Below are 25742 nucleotides of genomic sequence, written 5' to 3'. Positions count from 1 at the left end.
CTGTCTTTCTCTTGGCCATGTGGTGGCAGGAGAACAAGCTGAAAACACAACATTGATCGATGATGACATTATAGATTTAAGCTAACCTGTAAGCAGCAGGCCTGGAGAAACATTAGCATTTATCTGCAGTCATATGTCTTCATTCCAGTATACACTCTTCTATTCACTCTGTTTTGTTCTCCACCAGCTTCTGAGGGAAACATCTGGCTCTTTAGCTGCTAAATGCTTCACTGTGCTAACTAGCTGGTCGCTAACGTTGTCTGACTTCCTGGCAGGAAACATACTGTAAAACGAAACAGTAAAGCTGTCGGCTGTCAAACCTGAGACAGCGTAGCGTTTCCATAGCTGAGAGGGATTCCTGCCGTGGCTTTAGGTTTCAGTTGTGATATCACTCTCCTCTTGTTGTGTTTCACTTCCTGTCTGTGTTTTCCCACCTTTGTGAGTGTTCATTAGCTTCACCTTTCCCTCATTAGCCGTCTATTGAAGTCAGTGTTTTTCTCTCACTCCTTGCCGGTTGGTCTTGTTTGTCTTCCGTTCCAGCTGTTTCTCAGTGTTTAGTTGCAGTGATTTGGGATTTTCGCTTTGGGAGTTTACCTGGACCTCTTCTGCTTATGGTTCTTCCATGCTCCCTGTTGGATTCCTCTGCCTGTTTTAGACTGCCTTTTCTGCATTTGACCTTTTCCCGCCTCACAATCCTATAAAGATTCATAATAGAAGTTCACTGACCACTTCATTGCCACTACAAGCGAGACCTTTGGCATTACACGCAGGAATTTGAGCAGTTGTTTACATGAAAATATCGATTAGCGCAGCTTTAACAAAACAAGAGATTACACCTTATATTAGACCAGAGCAACAAATAATGAAATAGCAGCAGTATTGGCTCACTGGCATTGATCTGCCAGCTGAGCACAGGTTATCATGGCCCTGTTTGCTGCAGTCTTCTCCCTCATTGACAACTGGGACAAACTTCCTAACGCAGACAGAGATAGTTATTTTTGATAGATATTACCTATTTGCCTTTTCACTGGTGCAATTTTCTTGTTAAATGAGAATTGATAAGTCTTCTCCGCCACTATACATTTTTCAGGCACAGCAGTGTTTCCTGCGCTATTCTACATTTCTGGACAGGTTTGAGAACTCATTAACTTCCCCCATCTGACAGCTCTACCTGAGGCGGCAGATCAGGCGGGAAGCCAGAGAGAGAAGGAGAGACGGAGGCAGGGTCAGCGGTGAGGATTTTCAGAATAACAGAACCCCACTGTCAAGGTTTTGCTAGTGTCTTTGTCATCCAGTGGCTGAGGAGGAGCCTTTGTGTTTGGCTGGGGTCTAATGGGATGTTGACCCAGCCCTTGTTCTGTCTGTCAAACCTCATCAGTCTTGACAAAAGATGTGAAAGAGGGGCGAGCAGCGGCCTCCTGAAAGCTATTCTTCCCTATAGTATAGGGAATATAATATATTATAAGAAAGCCAGGGGCGAGAGAGATGTTGAGAGTAGGCACTTGGGAGCCAATTGCTTTGTCGAGAATATGGAGTCCAATCTGTGCTTTCGTCATATGCACAAATATATAATGGAAGAGCAAATGGCTGTTGGGTAATTACACTTAATGCTACAGTTTTCAACCAATTACTCAGCGAGGGTTAAATGGGACACTTCAATCTGTGTTAGGGTTTATTCTGAAGGAGCGAAGGTCCCTGCGTGAGGTCCACGTCACCGCTCTGCTCCTGCTAATCAAACTGGCTCCTGTGCAGAAAGGTTGTGGTTGCACCACCAGGCCATGACAAATGAGCTCTGGACCACCACCTATGAGACCTCTGTGCTGTCTCTCGAGAAAAAAAAACCTGCCACATCTTTTACCTGCAAACAAGGAGTGATGGTGTCATGAATATTTATCTGCTGCCCTCTTCACTACGCTCCGACACTCCTAGCATGTCATTTATTTTGTGCGGATACATATCTGTCGGGAGCGCCTCTGTTTAGCATAGGTGAATGAACCTGTAATGTGGTACTTCATATTCTTCCCATCCACTCCACCCCTGTGGCGGTACGGCATCAGCTTGTCGATCAGTCATGTCAGTAAACCATCCATGAGAGGGCCAGTGTCAATAAAGGAGGAGGAGCATGAAATGAAAAATCCATCCAAGCCGGTAGTGAGAGAAGCTATTGGCGGTGCATTCACATGTTGTTGGCTTTTTCAGCGACATGAAATATTCGGGGTAAACATCAGGTCTGGTTTCAATCCCTAAAATCTCAAAGTGTTTATTTCTCACCTCAGAAGCCAGTCCTGAACATTCAAGGAAGAAGAAATAATAAAAAATAATAATCAACACTGACAGTAGCCTTGATAGACCACAATGCAGTGCAGACAAAAAAAATGAGATGGTATTTTTTGAGTAAGAGACACAAATCCCATTTTTGTTGACTGGAGTCGGCGCTCGGTTTAAAGGTGCAGGCATATGACGGGCGGGTCATATGCTTGTCTACAAAAGTTTGAAAAGCTACAGCTGATGAAGAATAAACAACACCCAAAAAGCTTGCAGACAAAACTTTCCAAAGAGCTCTGCTGGTGGCATCTGCAAGCATCAGATCTGTTAGAAGTCATTCAGTTCGATGCTTACGTGGAGCCCACAACATCTTGCTGTGTTTCTGCGGCTTATAATAGTCAGGAAAACCCAGAGAGTGCGTCTTTATTAACACATGATTATGATTACTACAGTCATCATTTGTTTCTGTCTACAAACAGCTGCGTCCAGCACGTCTGCAGCTGTGTCAGAGTCATGTAGGATGGAAGGTATTGATGGAAAATATATCCATGTTTCCAACACTAAATTTGCATTTAATTGCGTTGAGTAACAGATGTTGGCTGACATTCACGTTAGTTTCCCATTTCATGCTCGGCTGTATTGTTTATCCGGATACATCAAAGCTTCCAGAAAAATCTGACTGACTGACTCAAGTCACAATAATGACTTGATGTTGACTCAAAGCGCATTTCCAAGTCAGAAAGTGGGAATTACATTAACTCTCACATGAATGCTGCACGGTTGTTAAAGGTTGTTGAAAGTCATTCTGGGAACTGGAGGAAAAAACGATCTCATGCCTTTGTGATACGGCTGATATTAACTTTCATTCTCTTGAATCTCTGTGGAGCTGGCTGACTTTTTAACCAACACTGGCAGGCTTGGCAAAGGCCACATGATCGACTGCTCCTCAGCTAACCGGGCTAACCTGACTGTGGGAATCGCTGCTCTGTGGGCTCTGCTTATGTTTATTTTGCAGAAGAAGAGCTCGTCTGCAGCTTTTTGTCACGCAGCTTCAGATAGCAGGATGAGGAGGAGTTCGGAGGCTTTTCAGCCTGGTTGCGGTCACACACATTTGCATTTTTACGTTTGCATCGACACATTTTTCCTCTGTCAGATGAAATAGGCCGATACAGATTTTATGTGAATACCAGGTATAAGTGGTGTAAAGGACAAACGAAATCACAACACTGCGGCACAAACCAAAGAATCGAACTTCTAGATTGGAATCTGGAAGTTACACGAGAGCATCATATCGATGTTGTTGTTTTAATTTTGCTGATAAAGATCCAGAGGGCATCGCCGCTCGGGGTTTTTTCAGTCGGTCGTTGCAGGACTAAAGTGGGTGGTTGTTATGGTGATTACTATTCATGAGTGGAGACCTCACAACTACAGCCGCATTTACATGTTTGCTTGTGTTACACACACACACACACACACACACACACACACACACACACACACACACACACTTCTCATGTCTATCTATTATTCATAAATGGCTCAAAGCCGTTTGGTGGCTCATGGTGAAGTGATGGTTGTACAGAGACACACACACATAGGACAGAAAGAATGAAGAGTTTCTATAATGTTTGCTGAAGCCCTGTTTAATATGTGGCTGGTGATGGCAGGATGCTCGCTGCTTTTCAGTGAATACACGGGATTTTACCTGTTGCTTGGCTTTAGCTCATAGGAGCTGTGCACAAATCAAACGCTCCAACAGAAAGAAAGGTAAATAGTGTGAGAATGACACAGAGTGCCTTTCTGGCAGCCTGCGCTTATTGCCAGACCTTGTGTTCACAGAGACACCTGTAACAATAACACCTGTGGCCATCAGGGCTGTGCGTGTGTGTGTGCGTGTCTGTGTGTGTGTACAGTGGGAAATCATTAAAGACATCAGCCATTTTTCCGGCAGAAAAAGGACAAAGCCACCACCATCAGTGTGATCACACATGAATGACTTCAACCCGCTGACCTCAACTCATGTAACTCGGGTCAAAAGTCGACCAACTTCTTTTTGGAGTCCATCAGTCAAACAAGAGCACACACACTCTGACAACTGCTGCAAGTGGGTCTGTCCACTGATATGAGATAAGACAAGATAGGAGTGTCGGCTCAGAAATCTTATAAAAAGGCTTTATTTTTAAGAGCTTGCCTCTGAATCACATTAAGACATTTTCTTCAGTATCAGAGGAAATCCATCCATCCACAGTGCACAGCAACATTACACTGGTTTATATCACCCAAAGCATGATGGGAGCTGCGGCAGTAAAAACTCAAATCTGCAATGATAAACAAAAAGATTGAAAATGGAATCCACGAAAATGAGCTTTTTTATTTGGTCTTATACCATTAGCAAGCTTTTTGTCATCACTAGTACGATGTTTTTGGACCATGTCGGCATCGAGAGAGGAAACACACCGAGCAATTTCAAATGTCTGACACCCCCCCCCCCACAAAAACAGTCCTAGAACATGTACGGTGCCAATCGTATGCATTTCAGAATAGTAACCTCAGAAATGATTCGTGGCTTTAGCATGGAGTGACGGTGCCATACGCTTAATAACAGGTGGACCATGTTTGGCTGTTTTCTCTGAAAGTGTTCCATCAAACTCTGATAACATGAGAAAACATTGTAGCTCATCATCGTGTGTGTGTGTGTGTGTGTGTGTGTGTGTGTGTGTGTGTGTGTGTGTGTGTGTGTGTGTGTGTGTGTGTGTGTGTGTGTGTGTCAGGGTTAACGAGTCCCCACTAATCAGCCCTTCCCTCTCTGTGTCTCCCCTCAGGTGTTCACCAGGTACGGGAAGTGCTACATGTTCAACGCCGCCGAGGAGGGGAAGACGCTCCGCACCACCATGAAGGGAGGGACGGGAAACGGCCTGGAGATCATGCTGGACATCCAGCAGGACGAGTACCTGCCGGTGTGGGGGGACACGGGTAGGCACGACCACCTCCTCACCTCACCCGTCCTGCCTCATCCCAAATCACGCCACCTTCTTCCAAACCTTTTACTCCAGAAGGAGCCAAAAAAGTTTCAGGTTGAAATCCATCCAAACTGAACAAATGCCTTAATATCACAGCCTCAAAGTGAATCTGAGACCATGCTGGAAATCAAATAAAGTATTTAAAATTTTATTTCCCCAATTGTCTCTCGCGCTGAGCCTTTGGGCCACGAGTATTTTTTCATTCACTTTATTTAATTTAGCCGTAATTAACACAGAACTGATTCAGTGTCCTCCTGATGAAATCACTTCAGGGACAGCTTCACACCCAGAAACTGATTAAATTTTAAATCAAATAATGCTCCAGCAAAGTTTAGGATCAGAAGATGTCTGAAATGGTCTTCATCAGCTTTTATGCAGTGGCCCTCAAACAGCTGCAGATATCTTCTTCAATATTAAACGTGCGTGAGGTGAACCTTATGCTGTGGTTCACAGTTGTTGTTCAAAGTGTTCGTTTTTATCGCTGCTCCTCCTGGTCAGGTCCTTCTTACTGAAGGATTTTGCCACCTAGTTGTTAAAAGTCTGATTTTTACGCTGTAGATTCTGCACGTCAAGCTGTTTTATTTACGTTTCACGCAGCGTCCCCACTTTTTTTTGGACTCAAGTCACTGTCAGTCGCTGAAGCTCGAGCTCTGACTGTCAGGGATGATCATTTTCCTTAGAGCACGTCGACATCTCAGTGATCATAATGCATATCCAATATTTCAAGACGAGCCCTGGAGCCTCTTTGATGGTCTTCATTATAAAGTATTGTGGCTTATCCTCCAGACTGATGTGCGAGTTAGAGACCTTGTGAGTGGCTCAGTGTCGGTGTCAGAGGGAGGCCTGCTGCCCGAGTGCTTCCACATCGAGGCTGATTCAATGGCCAGCTCACGTCTGAACCGGTGGAAGGGTAGACGGGAGTTCCCAGAGCAGCTAGCCAAGCTACGAGCAGCCCAACAGATGGACATTATTTACTCTGGGCTCAACTTAAAGAAGATCCATCATGAAAAGTCTCCTATCAATCCTCCTAATGTTTTCATATGGACAGCAGGTCCCTCAGCTCCTCTTGGTTTTACTTTTGTTTGTACAGGCAGTACTCCAGCCACCACCCCGAGAGCACGTGGAGCAGGCTCCAGTTTCCAGCGCCCTTGTTTATCCCTGCGTGGGTTAATTAGCCCAGATTAGCTGAGTCAGCCTCAGCGGGGAGCGCCGGGTCTCCTCGGCTGAGCCAGGTCCCTTCACTGTGCAGACGTGATGGGCGCACACTGCACAGGGACTCTTCCCACCAATTACCTCTTCTTCCGTCCAACCCCCACATTGTCTCCGCTCACATGCCTTTTCTTACTGTCCATCATCCACAGGCCGGCAGTCGGTGGCTGGGGTTCTATTAGCGCGGCACTCTGTCCAGGGAGCTGCAGGCAGCCATGGTCCTCCTCCGCAATTCATCGTGATGGACAAACGCTAAGAAACACCAGCATGTTTTATGGCATGAAAAATGGAGACGTATATAAGTTGGAGTGGTGGGAGAAAACAGATGGCCTGTTGCCTGGATACCCAGCTTTGTCCTCTCTGCGCTGCAAATTGCTCAGCGGTGGAAATAATGAATCGATTCGATGTGTCTCTGTGCGACTTCCATCCATACTGTCAAAGTCCAGAACATATTTTTTCAAGTGGACCATAAATATAAACACAACAGGCACAAGGAAATCAATCGTGGCGTTTAAGACTCTAAATCTGGCGAGTTGTGTTTGTGCCGTCAGTTTTTGTAACGTGGAGGCCAGCTGAGAGGGAGGCGGGCTGCACAGTGTGACCCCGGGTCCTCAACCCTAAACACAAGCTTCTCGTTTACAGTCTGACCTTCATTAAAGGTACAGCAAATGCATGCAGACCAGCAGTTCCTGTTATGTACAAATTATTTTCTGCACAGTGTACAGTGGAAGCTTTCATGTTTTTTGGGTGGGGGTGGGGGGGTGATTCAGCTCCTTCTACACACTGACCTGTTTTGAGAAGTCATCTAAAGTATCAGCGGGGAACAGGCCTCTCCGACATCAAATTCGTCAAGCCGCCTCGATCAAAGTGGTGTGTTTCCACACTCCGCGGCGCCACATGCTTCCCTTCAGCAGCACAGCTACAAAATGTTTGCCGTCTGGAGAAAAGCCCTTCAAACACATCACAGCCTGTGGACGTGGGATGACGTTCAACTTCTTCCTATATGCACACTAACTTTTTTTTTCTTTTTTTTTTCGTCATACACTTCACAGGGTTTCGTTTTCAATCAAGTACAGAAGCTAAACTTGGAAATCAGACATGTTGGAGTTCCCCAGCAACCAGCTCCATTGTGCTCACCCACTATGTCTATTTTTAACAGAATCAATGGCTGATGGACGGATGCACAAAGCCAAAGACGTCCAAAGAGCTGTTGAGTTATTGACCCCTCTGAAATGCGTGCGCTCAGTGTTACATGGAGTTTTTTAATGTCTCACTTTGCCTTGCGTCTCATCGCCAGTCTGAGTTGGACGTTTCCTTCTGTCTTCCATCAAGGCACCGTCCATCACGGCAGGTCGTAACTCTCATTTTATGTGGCAAAAAGGCGAGTAGAGCCCGGCGAGCGTTTGAGTGCAGCGCTAAACTCTGGCCGTGCGTCTGTGTGTCTCTTTGTGTCTGCTGTATTAAATCAAAGCGATGGTAAAAAGCACTCTGAGAAGCACCTGAAAGGAGCAGAAGGTTGTTTGTTCAACAACAGGTTAGACTAAATGCGAAAGTCGAAAGTCCTTGATCCTTTTATGTTTTCTGCTTGTGTTCCTTCCTTCGCTGTGTTTGGTCACTGTGATGCTCTCCGGTGTGTGTGTGTGTGTGTGTGTGTGTGTGTGTGTGTGTGTGTGTGTGTGTGTGTGTGTGTGTGTGTGGCTAACTATTGCTTTTGCTTTTTTGAGATTTAAAGCCGTTCTTCTCTCAGCGCAGCAGACACTTTCCCACATCGGCGAGGACAAATGGCTGCGAGGAGCAACTGTTTAATATTTAAGCATCATCCTAAAGTGATGCATTTTTAATTGGTGCTGATGTTGGTGAACTCCGACTGCCGCGTGACGAGCGACGCTAGCTGTCTCTCATCTGCTGCTGTTTCGAGGACGTTTTCGTTTTCAGCAGGCCTGTCAACACTGGGATTTGAAACTAAGGGAAATTTCCATGTGAGTGAATCCTAAACACATTAAGTGACGACAGTGAGGTGATGCCAGGATGAAGGTGAAATGCTGTGAACATCTCTGCGTTATATAAATGAAAACCTTACAGGGCACATTGCTGGAGCATGTTTTGCATCTCTTCAGTGAGCTTATGCTTGGCAGATTTGTCGCTTTTTCCTCTGTGTGATCCATTAAAGTCTGACTCACATATTTTACAAAAAGCATGACTTTGACCGACGTGGCTCTTCATCAAATTCAGGTCAGCCTCCTTCCTTTTTGTTGGCAGGTGCTCCATCGCTCTCATGTTCATGCTTTCTCTTCTTCTTCTTCTTCTGGTTTTCCCTGCAGGTGCCATTGAGGGAATGACTTCTTGTCACTCTGTTATAACTAATGGTCTGCATACTGCCACCTTGTGTTAGAGGGGAAGTTATTTTGTTTTTGTTTTTTAAAAAGGTTAAAAATATGGCACATCTCCAGGAAACAGGACAGGATGGGGAGAAGGGTAAAATATGGGAGAAATGTGTGAAAAATATTATTATTATTATTATTATTATTATTATTATTATTATTATTATTAGAATAATAACAGCATGGCAACAGTTTTTCTGTTGTAGCTTCAGCTGAGATTTGTGTATCTTTCTGCATAAAAAATGGGCCTAATCAAGACAATATCTGAACAACTTTTAAGTGGAACTGTGTATCCTACTGGTCAAAGAACGGAAAGTGTGGAGAAGCAGAGTAATGAGGGAATGAATACCATGAGAAGTCCTTAACGTGCTCAGATAACATGGAAATTTGAACATTTGTATTTCTGTGACAACTGGGAAACTCATGGGCTGATGGAGATGATGTGATGTGGACAAAAGCTCCAAAACAGCCTCTAAACAGACTTCGTGCAAGATTTCAAAGGTCAAGAACGAACCAAACCCCGTGTGTCAGTCCGTCTTTATGTGCAGCACTCACGCATGCACAGTTTCCTCAGTTAACGCAGTCGATCCAGTCTCTCCCTCTCGTGTTTTCCCACAGCGAGAATCACTTGAAATGCTGAAAGAGAACGGAGCTGAAATCAGAACACCACCTGAATTTATTCACTGTCACACAAAGCAGCGAGGCCTGAGCTCCGACCGCAGCAGCAGATAGCATCTTAATTTAGCCGGGCCTCCCTTACTTTGAATCATTTGAAGCCAAATGAGTGTGATAGCGGTGATGAAATACATAGTAAGTACAAACCTACGGAGCTATCTTTGATTCTGCTGGAGCCGTGGTCATACACAGCCAACATCGTTAGCCGTGATCCTCTTGATCATGTTTTGATATGGAGAGCTGAACCAACTGGAGCACAAACAAGCACAGCGAGGCCTGTTTGCTCTGATCTCTCACGCACAAACACACTTTCTCATTGTTTCTTCAGACATGCAGATGCAAATACAAATATCCAAATTCCACTCTCAGTCAGGGATTACTGTCTTTTTTACAACTGCAGAGGATTTATCCACCAGTTTATTCAGTGCTCTCTGTGTTTGTGTCGCCACTGTTTGATCTGCAGGCGGAACACGTTTGCATCAGCATCTGTTTGGTCATCTGCCTCAAGTATAACAGGCGAATGTAATGTGCTAAATCTGGATGGGATTTAGAGCTGAAACAATTAGACTATTAATAAGAAGATGGAGTCCGATTTCATGCAAAAGGACCAAACGTTTGACAGCTGAGGTGTTTCTGATGGGATAATGCTGAATATCTCTGGATTTTGGACTTACTGTCAGACGAAATAAGACATTTGAAGACGTCACCTTGGGCTTTAGGAAAGTGTGACTGCTAACTTTTGCCATTTTCAGACATTTTGTGGACCAGAAGATTAATCGAGTCATCTGGAATAGAATTGTTAGTCATAGTGCTGGTGCAAATTTCACCCATTTATTTCTTTTTGACACCCAGTGTCTCTTTTGTCCTCGCAAAGAGCTTCATGGGTTCAGAATTTTGGACCTCGTCCAAGAGAGGCCCATAAAAAACCTCCTGACATGCAGAAACTCATTTTCAAAGGATGAAGCTCAGTCTGTGAAAGATCTGAGGACGCTCAGAGCCTCTTCCAGACAGACAGGCGACACTAACACCGGCAGCAGCGTGAGACAACGTGAAATAACGAGCAGGTCGAGTAGCAAATGCACCTCTTAGAGGGTCAGCGTGCTCCAACTGAAGGACTTTCTGGATGATCAAACAGCATCTGAAAGTCCCGGCAGATTTCTGTTTCTAACCAAAACTGATAATCCGACTTTGGCTTCACACTGCGATTGTCCAGGTGAGAAATAAACTTCTTTCTCAAGCTCTTCCAGGAACGACTGTCTGAACATATTTCAGTGGTTATCATGCCTCGACCCCCTCTACGGCCGCCACCTTCAAGTTGTTAACACGTTTGCCCTCCAGCAGGGTTGAACGCCACCTCGGATGACATAGTCTGATTCCAGCGTGCCCCCTCCTGAATGCTAAGTCACCCAAAGACACCACACCTTTTCAGATCCACTCAAATATCGACGCACAGACCGAAGGGCCAACTCGGGGCCCGGTTAGTCTTGGTTACTGGTAGTTAAGCGGATCCATGAAGATCTCCAGTACTGATCAGCACCCCTGTGATTACCCAGTATTCACTGCAGGGATCCAGTCCAGTATATATCCACCCAGTTCATTAGCATGTGGATGTTTATGTTGCAGCAGGCACACACAACAGCTGAACAAACAGCAGATACAACAGGGAGCCGGCAGCTGAAACAGTGACCGTACTGCTGTCACTAACTGGTTAAACTGTAAATGTAACGACAGAGAGAGGCCTGTTTTTAAAGGAATAAGTTCAATTTATTTGATCTTCTTATTGTTTTCAACACCAAAACCAACAGCGTCTATAAGCTTCTACCGTATATGCCACGGCGGCCTGACAGCATGTACGTAAAAGTTGTTGTGCAAGCACGATTACAAACACACTAAAGAGCCATACAGTTGCACTGGGTGACATATTCCTTTATCTCAATGAACAGCTGACGTAGTTAGTGTCGATATTTTCATGCCGTGCAGACGTCAGTGCGTGGGCTAAGGGACGCAGTTCCTTGTTTACGCCGTTTACTGCTCATTGTAATGAAGGAATATGTCACCCAGCGCAACGCTACGGCTGCTTTATGTGTTTTGGATTGTTTTTTGGATGGCAGTGGCTGATTATTTAAGATGTAGCTGTGCTCTGGTTGCTAATGGAGCATTAGTCCAACAACTATGATGAAGACCGGTTGTAGTTAGGTCTGATGTGTTTTCTTTTACATGCCACATTAACATTAACAACTAAAATACATGACGAATTCAGATCAGTGGAAGTCAGTCACCCAGTGGCAAATGAGGTTTTTATGCTCTTTGATGGCCGAGATCAGTTTTTCATGGTTTGTTCTGGATCCTTGGTTCTAATTAAGGAAACATTTAATGCTGCCTCATATAAATATATTTTAGACAATAATGTGCTTTCAGATTTGTGGCAGCAGTTTGCGGAGGGCTTTGTTTTGTTCAACATAACGATGACCCCGTGTTCAAAGCCAGCTCCGTAAAGAAATGACTGGTTTAATTCATTGTGTGAGCGAGTGTGATTAAATTTCAGCTTTATCTTTGTTTGCACTATTCGAACTGGTTTAGTCTGCTTTGCTAAAGCTGGGCCAAACTGCTCATTTATGCTGGTTTATGCCCTGAATTTAAACTCAAAACATTCAATGAAATGTTGCCTGATTTGGGCTCAGAGGACTAGATAACACTATATGGCCAAAAGTATGTGGACACCTTATCACCCAGCATCACTGATGCTCTTTTGGCTGAAGGGGAGCAAATCTCTGCAGCCAGGTTCCAGAAGAGTGGAGGCGGTAACAGCAGCAGATTAATTGTTTAATTAGTTTCTCGCTCAGATTGTTGTGCTGCAGTTGCCTTTCCCTGTATGTAGCTTTGTTTGTGCTAAATACACAGAAAGCTAATAGCTTCTTAATGGTCCAACGAGCACACTGAAAAGGACAAGTCACAGAGCTGGACAGTCTAGGATGAGACATAAAGGACATAAAAACCTGCGGTGCAAGACCTCCATTACATACAGGACATCATTTTTTACACACACACACACATTCAGATGTGTGCACAGCCCGCGTTTCTTTCATAGTCTTTTACACACACTTACTATACTGTCACGTACACATGCAGCCAAAAAAAGCATGTTTGATCCCTTCATCTGTTCCTTAGTGTGAATGCATCCAAGCTGTCGCAGTATCAGTCACTGCAGATGCTTGATCGATGAGTGTGTCACCGTGGGGCGACGCTGCTGCTCTGCGTGTGTGTTTGTGACGCCGGTCGCGCTGAAAGGCTTCGATGTCTTGGTCGCAGAGCAGCTCGAGGTGTCGGGCCGATCGGCCGGCAGCAGGAAAGCCTTGATTGAATGTCCAGGAGCACACCACTGAATGTGAAGACGTGGAGAGAGAACTTTATCGATTTCTACAAAGACTGCTCTCTTTCCTCATAAATGTTATGGCTCTCCTCATACATGCCCGTGTGTGTGTGTGTGTGTGTGTGTGTGTGTGTGTGTGTGCGTGTGCGTGTGCGTGTGCGTGTGCGTGTTCTGAATGGCATGATGGGGGTCCTTCTTTTTTATGCCTCCTGTCTATGCTCCTCCTTCACTACCTGCGTTTGATGTTAAGACAAATGGGACAGCACGTCTCTCCGAGCCTACATTATAATGAAGACCATCTTAAAAGCCTGCAGCAGCATCTGTTGAGTGCTAGCTGCTGCTTTTTTTTTTGCTCTTCTATTCCCTGAATCAGTCAAAAAGCCAAAGGCATTTGAGCTTTTTCTCCTTTTTTTTTTTTTTTTTTTTCACCTTTCTGTTTGCTTATCAACTGAATAAGTCCGCTAACTGGGTTCGTCCATCTGCTTTCCCTTCCAGAGGATACAGCCTTCGAGGCAGGTGTGCGGGTGCAGATCCACAGCCAGGCGGAGCCCCCTTTTGTTCACGAGCTGGGCTTCGGCGTGGCCCCCGGCTTCCAGACCTTTGTAGCCACACAGGAGCAGAGGGTAGGTGTCCCTTCCTTCCACTTATACACAGTTAATAGCTTTTTTTATCATTTGTCTTCTTTGTGCTGTTTTCCATTTAAGCTAATCTGCATGCTGAGCGTATCGTTCAGAGATAAAAAAGGAAAAAAATTCGGTGATGAATAACTTGCCAGAACAGACATGATGCGATAGAGTGCATGCATGTGTGTGAGTGTGTTAATGAGGCTGTGGCCGCATGTGTGTACCAGCACCCTCTGGACCCTCAGCTGGCCTTTGTGGTCTCTTGGTAATTGTTGACTAGCAAATGATAACTTCCAGTGGCTTTGACCTTGCTGGAAGAAAGGTGCTTCACTGGAACTCAGGCCCACTCAATCATACTGAAGCTTTGTTCCATCACACAAGGCCAGTGTTAAAGGCTGCAGGTCTCACACATACGATATACAGCCGAAGGTATTTGATGTATAAATAACCCTTTCTGTGTCACCAGGGGCTACCACTTCACAAGGTTGTTTTTTACCTCTTCTATTGTGACTCCTGTTAGCTGTGTCAGTTAGAAATTACCACGGTTATTGAGAGTGTACGTAGGTTTGTACAGTTTATAGTTTATTTATATAGCACCTCTCAGGAGCACACAATACGAAAGCAAAAAATGAGACAGAGCAACAGACATTAAATGCAGTCGTCAAGCTAGAAACACAAGCCACAACGAATTTCAATTCAATTCAATTCAATTCTATAGCTGCAGTAGCTCTTTAACGTAGGCAGGTGCAACGCTCTAAACAATGAATATGAATTTGATGAGAAGCCACTGCAAAGAGTGCAGGATTTGTGTTACATGAAACCTTGTGTAGGACTTAGAAGAGTGGCAGCAGCATTGTGGACCACTTTTAAGCAGTTCAGGGATGTCTTGTTAAGACAGGTGAAAAGGGAATTGCGGTAGTGAAGAGGGGAAGAAAAAGATTCTCAGCTTTGGGCACAATGGGCTTAAATTTGTCCTTCAGGACAACGCCAGCTGGGGCAGAATAAGAAATTCAGCTTTGCCAATGTTAAGCTCTTGAAAATTCTGCCTTCAAGTCTTTTTAAGTTGAGGCAATTCAGTAGAGCAGACAGTTCAGAAACATTTTGAGGCGAAATGTGGGATTGGAAATCATCTGCATAGCAACGGTAGAAGATACCTTTAAATTGACTGATTATCTGCCGGAGAGGAAGCCTGTACAATGCAAACAGTATTGGGCCCAGGAAAGAACCCTGGGGAACACCAAAAACAGAGATTCAGTTAATGAGGCATAATTATAAACATTGATCAAGAAAGTCCTGTCTGACAAGTACAAAGATTACCAATCCAAAGACCTTTCTCTGGCATCAGCCTGCAGCAACAACTAATTTGTGACTGAGAAAAGCTGATTCTGTTGAATACAGCTGTGCTCATCCAGACAACTGTTAGCTGCTTAGCAACAACTTTTTCTTTGACCTTAGCTATAAAAGGCCTGTAGTTCAGGGGCAATGAAGGGTCAAGATTTGTTTTGGGTTTTTGGCTTTTTTTTTTCTGCTCTTGATGGAAGTAAACTGGGGCATGACCAGATGTCAGTGACTTATTGATTATAGAAAGCACACAAGAACCAATGGAATAAATAGCATGTTTAAACGAAGATGTGGGAAGAGTGTCAAGAGGACTTGAGGGGGGTTTCATATCTCTTATTGTCAGTTTTTCTATCTATTTCTATTTCTTTTTTTCTGCATAAAGCTTTTAAAAATGTACTGTCTGGCTCAACAGTGGGAGTTGAGCAGACAGATTTCTGTCAAGATAAATTCATTCTCCTCTCATTTTTGAAATGGTGCTGTGTCTCTGGCATACCTACCAATGAATTGTCTTTTCTTTTGGCAGACTCCGGCTGTCAGTGAGTCTTTGGTATGCAATTAAACCTGCAAAAACTGATTTTTGGGCCACTTGGGGGCACCGAGAAACAAGCTGTGAAAACAACTCTGACATATCATCAACTTTTAAAATTGATATTGGGATCTCTTCAGCAAACAGTTGCCAGTTCACTCATCCAGCAGATGCAGAGTGTGAAATGTGAGTGAAATATTCTGCAAAATATCTGCCTCTTCAGCCACTGAATGCTCTGCTATGCTCACCAGCTAGTTTTTAACTTTATGTGGCTGCTGTTTGGTGTTGGGCAGATGGTTTTCAGAGCTTTGTCACTGAAATCAGCTGCAGCCAACAGCAAACCTTTGAAAGTCAACCAAAACAATAAAGTTGTGGCCTGTAAGACCAAAATAATTAGCTAGAAGTCAAAATAATCTCACATGATCCATTGTGATCTGTTGGTAATATAAAAGTAGTGATTTTAGCCTCCCAGTCGGCCACATCGTGTGAAGGAGGAACCAGTTTTCCATCATCAGGTCAGGGGAGAGCTGAATCTCTACTGGAGATTTGTTGGCTTCGTAAATACATTATTGGGTTTCTAATCAATTTTATGCAAGTGTGTGAATGACGACTTCAGACTATGCTTCAGAAAAGGCACAAGAAGTAAAGGACGGATCATTACTTGCAGAGATTTTATTATCATACTTAAAATTCCATCTGAAGTTCAACTAAAACTGAATAAGTCAGTTCCCTCAGCTAAACATTGACTGTTTGTAGAGCTCATGCTCGTCTGTCATCACTGATATAGATAAAATCAAGCACAGTGGTTTCTAGATGAGGGAGTCGGAGTAACCAGGTTTACAGTGCGTGTAAACACGTTCTGCACTGAAGGAGAGTAAATGAAATTTGAGGATGATAAAAAAGTAATGATTTTTAGAAACTTTTCTCTCTTACTTCAGTCGGAACCTTGCAGCGTGACATCACAGCTCGGTGTGGTGCTGCGATGCAGAGGGTCACCTCGGCGGTAGAGAGGAAGGTGAAGAGATCTATCCAGAGATGGTTAGATCTCCTGGGTAATGAGCCTCTGTGGTTTCTCTATCCTCATCTGTCAGCCCACTTCTGTGGCTGGAAGTGCAAAGACAGGCCTGCCTGCCTGCTGTGAAAACACTGCCCCTCACCACAAGCCGGCACAGTGGGAAACTGAGCAAATTTAGCTCCAGCTAATTAATGCAGAACTGCACTTTGTACCAGAATTCTGGGAAAAACCCTCCTGCTGCGAGAAGTTCCCACCTGTCTCTTCAAGCTTCATGTTCTGCACAAACCCGGAGGGCACTTTCAAACGTGTCCTAAAATCATCACGAAAATGGTGATTGGGTAGAGTGTCTGGAGCGAAGATTTAGGATGATGGGGTTGGTGGAGCATGTTATAAAAAAAAAAAAAGATGATTATAAGGATGCCAGCCAGTCTGCCTGTGAAAATGACTTTGACAAAGGGTTTAAATGAACTCATTTTGGATAATAATGATGGGCCTAGATGAAAGCCTCTCAATCAAGTGAGTTGAAGGCACAAAGTACACAGGATGAGTCGTCTCATGTGAGCAGGCAATTTTACATTTAAGCTCTCCAAACACAGAAATTGTCCCTCTGTTGGTTTTTGACTGAGCTGAAAGGGCATTTTGGTCCCCTGGTTGAGAAAGTCGTTCTTCCGAAGGAATAAAAAAAAAGTCTCCATTACTCCTTTGCTGCATCTTGATTCAAGCTGAGGGTCTTTGTATTTTGCTTTCGCTCCTCTGCTGTTGGCAGCAGAGGGCCCTTTAAGAAATGTGTTGATGTTGGGTCCAGCTCAAACTCCACTGTTTCCTTTTCCACTCACCCATCCAGTGCTAATACAATGACCTCATTATACCCGACCTGTTCTCATATCCAACTTTTTTAACAATGTCCCTTGCTGACCAAATTGTAAAGCCTAATTAAAGCATTGCTCCGGTACAACAGAGGAACATTGATTAATAACACAGAGTGGGGAACAGGGCTTGGCTCTTATTAGATAGACTGTAATCAGGTCAGCAGGTCTCAACGCAGTGAAAAGTGATATTGAGCACCTTGGATTATCTGATTACAGAGAAATAATCAGATCTCAAATCAGCCCCAGCTGACTCTAATGAGGCCAGATGTGAAGATTAGCTGAGGTATGAAGGTGACTTTAAAGGTTAAGGATTGCTGAGAAGCACCTTTCTTAAGTCCCTTGATAAAATTTACAGCGTCTGGATGTCGGTGTTCATTGCTTGCGCTTGCTGGTGGCATCAGGGAGGGCATGTTTAATTATCACAAAAGACACTGTAGCCCAGAAATGGCCAGAGGCTTCTGGATGTTGAAATATTCAGCATGCTAGATTGCTGTTTGGATTGCGTTTGAATTTATTGTGCTAAGTGTTAGTGAAGCGATTGCATCTGTAGACCTAAAGCATAAAACTCCCTGGAAGCAGCGAGACAACATCACCTGATAGGAGGAGCAGGGTTTCAAATTCTGTCAGTACTAACAAGCAAACTGTGGCCAAATTTCACCTGGCAGGATGTTGTGTTTTGCCTCATCCAAAAAAAATTGCTCTCTTGGCAGAGGAAGCGGCCTCGCTCGGGATGCATTGTGATGACAATGAGGGGAACCGGGGAACAGAGGGTGGTGGGTGATGGATACCGAGAGCGTGGCTGGAGTGCGCTGCATGTGCCGTGGAGCAGATGGGCCTCCACACTGCTCGGCTCGGTGTCCCTCGTTTCTCATCTGCTGTCCCAGTTCTCAGAGCCACAGGAGCAGGAGGAGAACATTTGGAGTTTTTGTGCTCCCATCGCCGGGTGTTGTGGGATTTCTCCGACAGAGTCTGGCTATCTGTTGAATTGTTTTCCGCACCACCTGGTTTGTTGTGCGGCTCTTCTGCTTCTCTGTACTGGCCGGGTTTCAAGGACACATTTTTGGAAAGCTGCTGCCCACATTTCAGGCTTAATACATGGATTTTCTCTGTATGTGTGTGTGAAGGATGTCTTGAACATTCCTCAGAGTTATTAAAAAGTCCTTAAAATAGTTTCTCCTTGCTTGCTGCGCACAGTAACATTAGTTCTATGTTTGTTTTATTTTACTGTATGTGGTTGTGGGCTGTTGGGAGACATACAGTACGTCTAATTAAGTGTGATTGGTGCGACAGTGGATTGTGCATAGAGCGCACTGTTTGATATCAATTAATACAGCTTAGACGTGCTATAAAAGACGTGATAATTATTGTAAGGCCATGTTAGTTTTCTATCTATCTTTGACTGGTGTGACCATGAAAACAGGATTAAACTGCATTCTATGTAGTATTAATAAGGTGTTAAGAAGTCTTAAATTGAATTCAGCGAACACTGCAGAAACCCTGCTGTGTGTTCAAGAGGAAACCCTCCAGACTAACCCCCCGCCTCCTATCTCACCTGCAGCTGACCTACCTGCCTCCCCCGTGGGGAGAGTGCGAGTGGAAGGCTCTGGAGTCGGGTTTTTTCCAGGTCTACAGCGTAACCGCCTGCAGGATTGACTGTGAAACACGCTACATCGTGGAGAACTGCAACTGCAGGATGGTGCACATGCCTGGTAAGCTTGTTTGGGTGGAGCATTAACATGAGGTCGTTAACAGAAGTTTTCAGCAAGGTTTCAGTATTTTATGTGAGATTAAACTGTGATGAGAGGCCTCATATTGATACAAGTCGATACTGGATTAGGTCTTGGCATTTAATAAAACCCCAGGATTATGTGTCTGCAAAAGGCCTCACACGTTGTTTCTACATTCACCCAACTGTTTGTAGTTTGTTTGTGGACTCTGTCTGCCATTGTCTGAATTCCTCCTCTGAAGTGTGTCGTTCAAACTGTTCCCAGGTGATGCTTCGTACTGCACACCTGAGCAGTACAAAGACTGCGCCGAGCCCGCCCTTGGTAAGTCTGCACAGGCACACAACCCCATGAACAGCAGTCAAGATGACACACACGCACGCACAGACTGTATTTTCTGGTTTACATATCATAATTTTCCTTTGCTAGGATGAGGATTAGCGTTTTCCCTGTTGATACAGAGCTTTAATGTTAAACCTGCTTTAAAGATGAGCGACACCAGAGAGAATTTTAAGTGTCAGCTGAAGAGCAGCTGCAGTGTTTCATCACAAATGCCGAAGCACTGAAACAGGAAAAAAATGTACTTCAGGAACGGGCGCTGTCCACCGTCATACTGTATGTCCTCTCTGTCCATCATTGGACCTCATTTAAAAAAGAAATTGCACTGTCAAGGAATAACTCAGCATATCATTTTCAAATAACTCTGCAGGCAACTGGTCTGCTAATTAGACCACAGCCCTTCATGGTGGAGAGTGAATGTGTCGGGTCGGAACTTTTTGATTTATCAAGAGGACAGGATTCATCTCAATATTTTCCCCTTGTGTGCGAAGGGCTCATCAAGTCTGTAACCAACATCAGAGCAGACAGGGACTGCAGTGTTAGAGTTCAATTTAATGGATGGATGGTCAGATAGATAATGGCTCATATTTCCTGCATCGAGCTAAACTACACAGCCAGTTAGAGGTTTTTGGCAGCCTTTATCCAGCCCTTCAAATTCAAGATTTTATATTAACTTTGTCAGTTTTATTAACTGTTGGCTCATCCAGATGTTTTAAGGTATTGATCTGATTTTCTTTGTTTTTTATGAATCCGCCCCAATGTCTCTGTAATATTTTACCGTTTGCTGAAGCCGCACACCAGAGGGAGACTCATGAAAGTCAGATGAGAAGGTTATTTTGTGATTTTATCTAAACTGAATTCTTTCGAGTGTTTAAAGGTTTGAGCCTTCCTAAGCAGCAGGATCGTAAAGATTTTTTTTCCTCACTCATTTCCTGTATTTGATTATCGTGTTAAGGATCAGACGGCAGGCTGGAGCCTATCCCAGCATGCATTTGAAAATGATGATGAACTTTGCACAAAGACATTCGAGCAAAAAAAAAAAGGACAAGAGTAGAGTAACAAGGACAGTAAAGCAGGGTCTGATCACGTGGTACATCATCATAACTGCCGGAGAAAATTCTGGTTTTGGGTGTTTTCCTCCTCAATAATGTAAATACACACTACAAGAAGGAAACATTAAACAAGCTGAAGATAGACTTCCAGGAGTCTTCTTCTCCTTCAGTAACGCCCATCTAACAAAGCCATTACCCTGCAGACCTTCCGTTCACTGCCATCACTGTGGACCGTTGAACATAAACACAGTGACTGCTCAGCCGTCGTCTCATGTTCAGTAATGAGACAAGGTGAAGTAATGTGAGAAGTTACCTGGATGTGACTCCAGGGCTGTAAGTATGTGAGTATCCCGCCATCACTGTGAATCACAGGACTGTAAACACAGCGGAGAATCTAATTCAGGCACCATCATGAGCGACAAATCCAGCTAGTGTTGCTGTGATGACATGAACAAATGAAACCTGAACCCGAACAGCTCGAGCGTCTTTGGGCTGGACCTGACTGTCCTCTGTCCTCTCTTTTTTATGAAAGTGGATTCATGCACGTGGTGTCCTGGTAGGGACACAAAATCTGTGTTAAGAAATTCAGTCACCTCTGTTGTAATCAGGCAGAAATCAGAAAATCAAAACATCTAAAAACTTAAAAAATGAAATAAAACCAAAACTGTCCCATGAGGTAAGAGTTTCAACACATTGGGACAGGAGCAACTACAGACTGGGAAAGATGTGAAACCCTCCAGAAACACCTGTTTGGAACCTTCCACAGGTAAACAGGCTCATTGGTAACAGGTGAGAGGATCATGATTGGGTATGAAAGGGGCATCCCACTTTGTGAACACATGATTGGATAAAGTAGATTAAAACACGGACACTTTGGAAAACTGTTAGAAAGTTTGTTTGCAAATGACTGAATTCTGTTTTTATTTCCATTTTACGCGGCCTCGCAGCTTTTGTGGAATCGGGGTTGTGCGTTGATTCGGACTCAGTGATGTGTGACCTTCTCAACCTGAGCTGCTGGTCAGTTATAGCAACATCAAACTCGCTCTCCTCCCACACCAGACTCTCTGCTCAGCTTCCACCCCGAGGAAAATTATTCCTAGAGTCAGAACGCTGCAAAAAAAAAAAAAAACATAGCTGAAGGCAACAAAACTTTCAGACAATCAGCATGGAGGCTGCAGGCTCCCACACCGTGAGAGCATCCAGCGTAGCTCACCAACGTGTCATTTGCATGAACTGGAAACCACACGTTAGTCCGTGTGATGCAGCAGCAGCGTAAAAGACTCCGCTGCTTACTCCAGGCAGCTCTCTCTTTCCTGTAATTGGCTTCATTTCTGGAACAGTCAGGCTTTCACATTCCCAACACACACACACACACGCGCAAACACACGGATTCACTCAACTTGGATCATTGAATGCAAATGAATTCTCATTTTAAACTCAGTGCCAATTTGCTGCACCCACCATTTCACACAGCAAAGTTTGATTGGGTTTTTCTCTCTCTGTAACTGTGTCACTCAAGTTTTGGAGACGGCAGTGAATTTTTTTTTTTTTTTTTTTTTTTTTGATAAGAGGCGGCTGCATGTGCTGTCTGCGAATAAGCTGCTAATCAAGCCTTTGAGGAGACTAATATGTCTTATATTTACGCAATGTTTCAGCTGCTGAACAGAAGATTCAACCTGCCAGAGCTGTTTTGAACAAGTGGTTTTATCAGCTGACTTCCTGTCAGAAAGGCTTTTCAACAGGTGGTACTAACAGCTACGTCTGCGTTAAGTTATCGGGGAGGAATGTATTATGGAGATGTGGTCTTCTGCATTTAAAGGAGTGAGGGCGGTGGACAAAGGTGAGAGGCTTAGAGAAAGAAATCAATCATTTGAATGCGCCAGGCCTTGCTCCTGTGTATCCAATAACGTCTCATTTGAATAAAAATAAGAGACCACTGAGAAGCCATATTGAATTTCCCCTTGCAATTACGTGACTGTGTGGCCTCGCCGGCTATTAGCGCTCCGTGGGGGATAGCCGCCTCGCACTCTGTGATCGGTGGGTTCTGCCACCGAGAGCCGTCTCCGTGAGAAATAAGCCGACAGCTTCTCCTCTGCTTCCCGTGCAGGGAGTGAGAGGTGGATGTGCCGGGGAGATTTGAGAGAAGTCCAGAGAGAGAAGTTTTTTGGGAGTGAGAAAGGACTCGGTAATCTCTGGTGAGAATAAATGAGATCTGTTTGAACTTTGCAACTTCAGAAATTCAGTCCTCAGCTTAAGAAAGTGATTTGTGAAGAGCGTGAGCCGCCTCGTCGCCGGAGAGGCTTCTGACGGAGCCGCATGTGACAAGCTCGTGTCGCTTAACATTACCGTCACCGCCAGAGAGTTGGTGTTATCTCAGAGGCTGCGGGCTCAACACGAAATCATCCAGCGCATTTTAGGTTTGTTTTGTTTTGTCTTGTTTTTCTTTCTCTCAGTCAAAGTGACAAAGCGGAGCCGTGAATCGAGGCTGGCACTTCTGCATCAGGACTTTGTCTCTGCTGAGGTAAAGGCTGCTTCACGGCGGCTGCTTCGGTGCCTCTTCACGTTCGGAGCTTTCTCTCCTCTGTGACTTTGATAATGACGTTGACTTATGCTCTCGTTAGGCTTTTATGGAGTAAACATCCTCTCGACTGCAGACGCAGAATGAACGGGGCCCTGTGCGCAGTCGTCTGTGTCGTTTGAACGCCGTGTGTGAGGGTGCAGCGTTCGTGACCTCTGTTTTTCAAGGTCGAGGTAGTCTTTATTATTCAGAGGAGCCATTTGTCGAGCAGGCGGCAGTAACACAATCATCACACCAATCAGCACACAAACAATCTTCACAAAAACACACAAAAACGGCAGTTAGCAATAGCAGCAGGGACCAGTGAGGTCCTTAATGTATTTACAGGTGCACTGATCAAAGGTCAGCGAGGGTGACTGGGCCTCGTCTGTGGCTCACCTGTGAGAGGTCATTTAGAGTTGTGCATGCAGTTTTACTGCAGTCTAACAATTCCTTCTAACCTTGTTTTTCAAGGTAAGTGGCTCAAAGCAGCAAACAAAGGGGAAGGAGCTCAGCTGGTAGAGCCTTCGCCTCGTGTTCTGCAGCGAGGCTGCGTCCTCTCGTTCCTCTGTGCAGCTGTTCTGTCCAATAAAGCTAAACAAAAACATAAAAAACAAAAGAAAACAAAGGAGCTGGTTTGAGCAGATTCAAGTTTTTAGTCAGATTAAGGAAAGAGAAGCTAGATGTGTTTTCCCGTGGCGCTCTGAAGATATACAAGCCGGCGCTCTGAGCACAAAGCTGCAGAAGCTTCAGGCCGGCGCTTTAGTTTGAGCACAGCGAGCTTTAATGTTTGTCAGCAGGCAGAAAGCAGAGGCGCACAGCTGGCAAAGACGTGGCGACTAAAGTCATTAGCTATCTGCACCAAGCGCAACTTAATGTTACTTTTGATTAGTGACGTTTTAGCCTCAATGGGGAAAATATATATTTTTAAAATGGTTGAACTGTTTAATCATTTTACGCCCTGATAAGTATTTCTATTAGGGAAGCAATCATCACAACATGTTTTAATTGTTATTTCAGCTCCATCAAATGCACATTTAGTCTCTAAAATGTCACTAAATGGAATAAAAATGCCGTGAACTTTCCCAGATTCTACTCTGATGTCTTCAGAGTGTTTGTTTTTGCATGTTTGAAGTCAAATGATAGAAAAGCAGCAACATCAAACGCTGAGCTGCAGTCAACATTTGGTATTTTTGCTTGAAAAGCTTGAAGAAAAAAAAGTTCTATCAATGTATGAAAATAGTTTATAAATTCTTTTGAGACTAAAATGTGTGTAGAAGGTTTCAGTGATGTGTAATGCCTGTCACTTCCTGCAGTGTTAACTTTACACCTTATTTTATCTAATTTAACCGTTCCTCATATCAAACTTTTAAATACATATACTGCAATGCGTGCCCTCTCAGCAGTGAGTCATTTTCTCATAAGGTAAGAGAATAATGAAGGGATTGATTTGTGCAGATGACTCCCCTCCTGCCCTTTGTATTGAATTTCATCATTATTCAGTCTGCACAGAAGTTTCTCCAAATAAAAGGGAAGATTTAAGTTTGCCAGTTCAGTATGACTTCTCGCAGGGGTGAAGGTCTCAGCCAAACTTGCAAACGATCGGCAGAATATTCATGACCACATCAGGAACTTTAAACAAAACAACAGGAAAATATATCTGGAAATGCATTCAGGGATATTTTCTGCCTTCAGCGTGGACGAAATGTAAAGAAAAGCCTCACTTTGTGTCTAAACGAGCATCTTTCCCTTGTCTTCATCGTCCTCACCCATCCTCCCGCGTCTTTTCCATTTGACCCCCGATTTTACGCCTCCCCCCTCCATCACCCCTCCTGCGTGAAGCCAAACTGTCGGCTGTGGAGAGCAGCAGCTGCATGTGCAGGACACCGTGCAACATGACCCGCTACAACAAAGAGCTGTCCATGGTCAAAATCCCCAGCAAGACCTCGGCCCGCTACCTGCAGAAGAAGTTCAATAAGTCAGAGAAGTACATCACGTAAGTGGCCAGAGCTTCTTGTTCCTCTGTTCTGACCAGCAGCAGGTGATGCAAGAGACTGTGAGTGGATCTGATGTGCTTATTGCTCTAATTCACAAAGATATACACGTGAGTTAAAAGCAAGCAGCCTGCACGTTTCACGAGTGGACAAATGACCTGTTTTGCCTTTCACAGAGACAACATCTTGGTGCTGGACGTGTTCTTTGAGGCTTTGAACTACGAGACCATTGAGCAAAAGAAAGCCTACGAGGTGGCAGGTTTGCTGGGTAGGTTTCACTCTGTTAATCTGATTTTCCGGTCCTGGATCCGGTCTACAGTCACAGCGGCGGCCCAGTCTGACTCACAGCAGCAGATTTAGATGAGATAATTAGGCGGTCAACAAACTGATGATGACACTGCAGTATGTGACGAGACATCAACGAAACGTTGGCGCTGTGTTGTGACTTTAGTGGCAAGAGCATAGATTTTGACAATTTTGCCAGTTCCTCAGAGACAGATCAATAAATGAAATGAGCAGCAATTAGCCTCTTCACAAGCTTTAACTGAACATAAGGAGGGTTGCTGCTGTCACTTGTTTTAATACTGAGAAATTAATTGAGACAAGCGGTCTTTTTGAATCTGCCGGGACGTTATTTTCAAACCCATCTTAGGAGGAAATCTCTCACTTTCCACAAAATGTCCAATGAAAAGAGAAACAGACAGAGAGTAGCCGAGGTGTTGTAGTAGCCCATGCAGAAATATCACCTCGGTTCATGTTCAGGTCTCAAATTTGGCTTGAGT

The 25742-nt window shown here is 44.3% G+C and overlaps 1 protein-coding gene across 3 annotated transcripts in view; it reads left to right on the top strand.

Annotated features, from left to right (window-relative positions):
• asic2 (acid-sensing (proton-gated) ion channel 2) overlaps window positions 1–25742 on the top strand; it is a 483037-nt gene that overhangs the window by 291124 nt on the left and 166171 nt on the right. For all 3 annotated transcript variants that reach the window (XR_011603130.1, XM_070981934.1, XM_070981933.1), the window contains 6 exons: window positions 5088–5238; window positions 13416–13543; window positions 18853–19003; window positions 19286–19342; window positions 24809–24962; window positions 25137–25228. Coding sequence is in view for 2 of the 3 variants with exons in the window: in XM_070981934.1 (XP_070838035.1) it covers window positions 5088–5238; window positions 13416–13543; window positions 18853–19003; window positions 19286–19342; window positions 24809–24962; window positions 25137–25228 (733 nt within the window). In the remaining variant the exon portion in view is untranslated. The remainder of the gene's footprint in view (window positions 1–5087; window positions 5239–13415; window positions 13544–18852; window positions 19004–19285; window positions 19343–24808; window positions 24963–25136; window positions 25229–25742) is intronic.

The sequence above is a fragment of the Chaetodon trifascialis genome, chromosome 15 (assembly GCF_039877785.1).
Source record: "Chaetodon trifascialis isolate fChaTrf1 chromosome 15, fChaTrf1.hap1, whole genome shotgun sequence".
Classification (NCBI taxonomy): Eukaryota; Metazoa; Chordata; class Actinopteri; order Chaetodontiformes; family Chaetodontidae; genus Chaetodon; species Chaetodon trifascialis.
The sequence above is the reverse complement of the archived record's forward strand: the minus strand, read 5'-3'. Positions and strand labels throughout refer to the sequence as shown.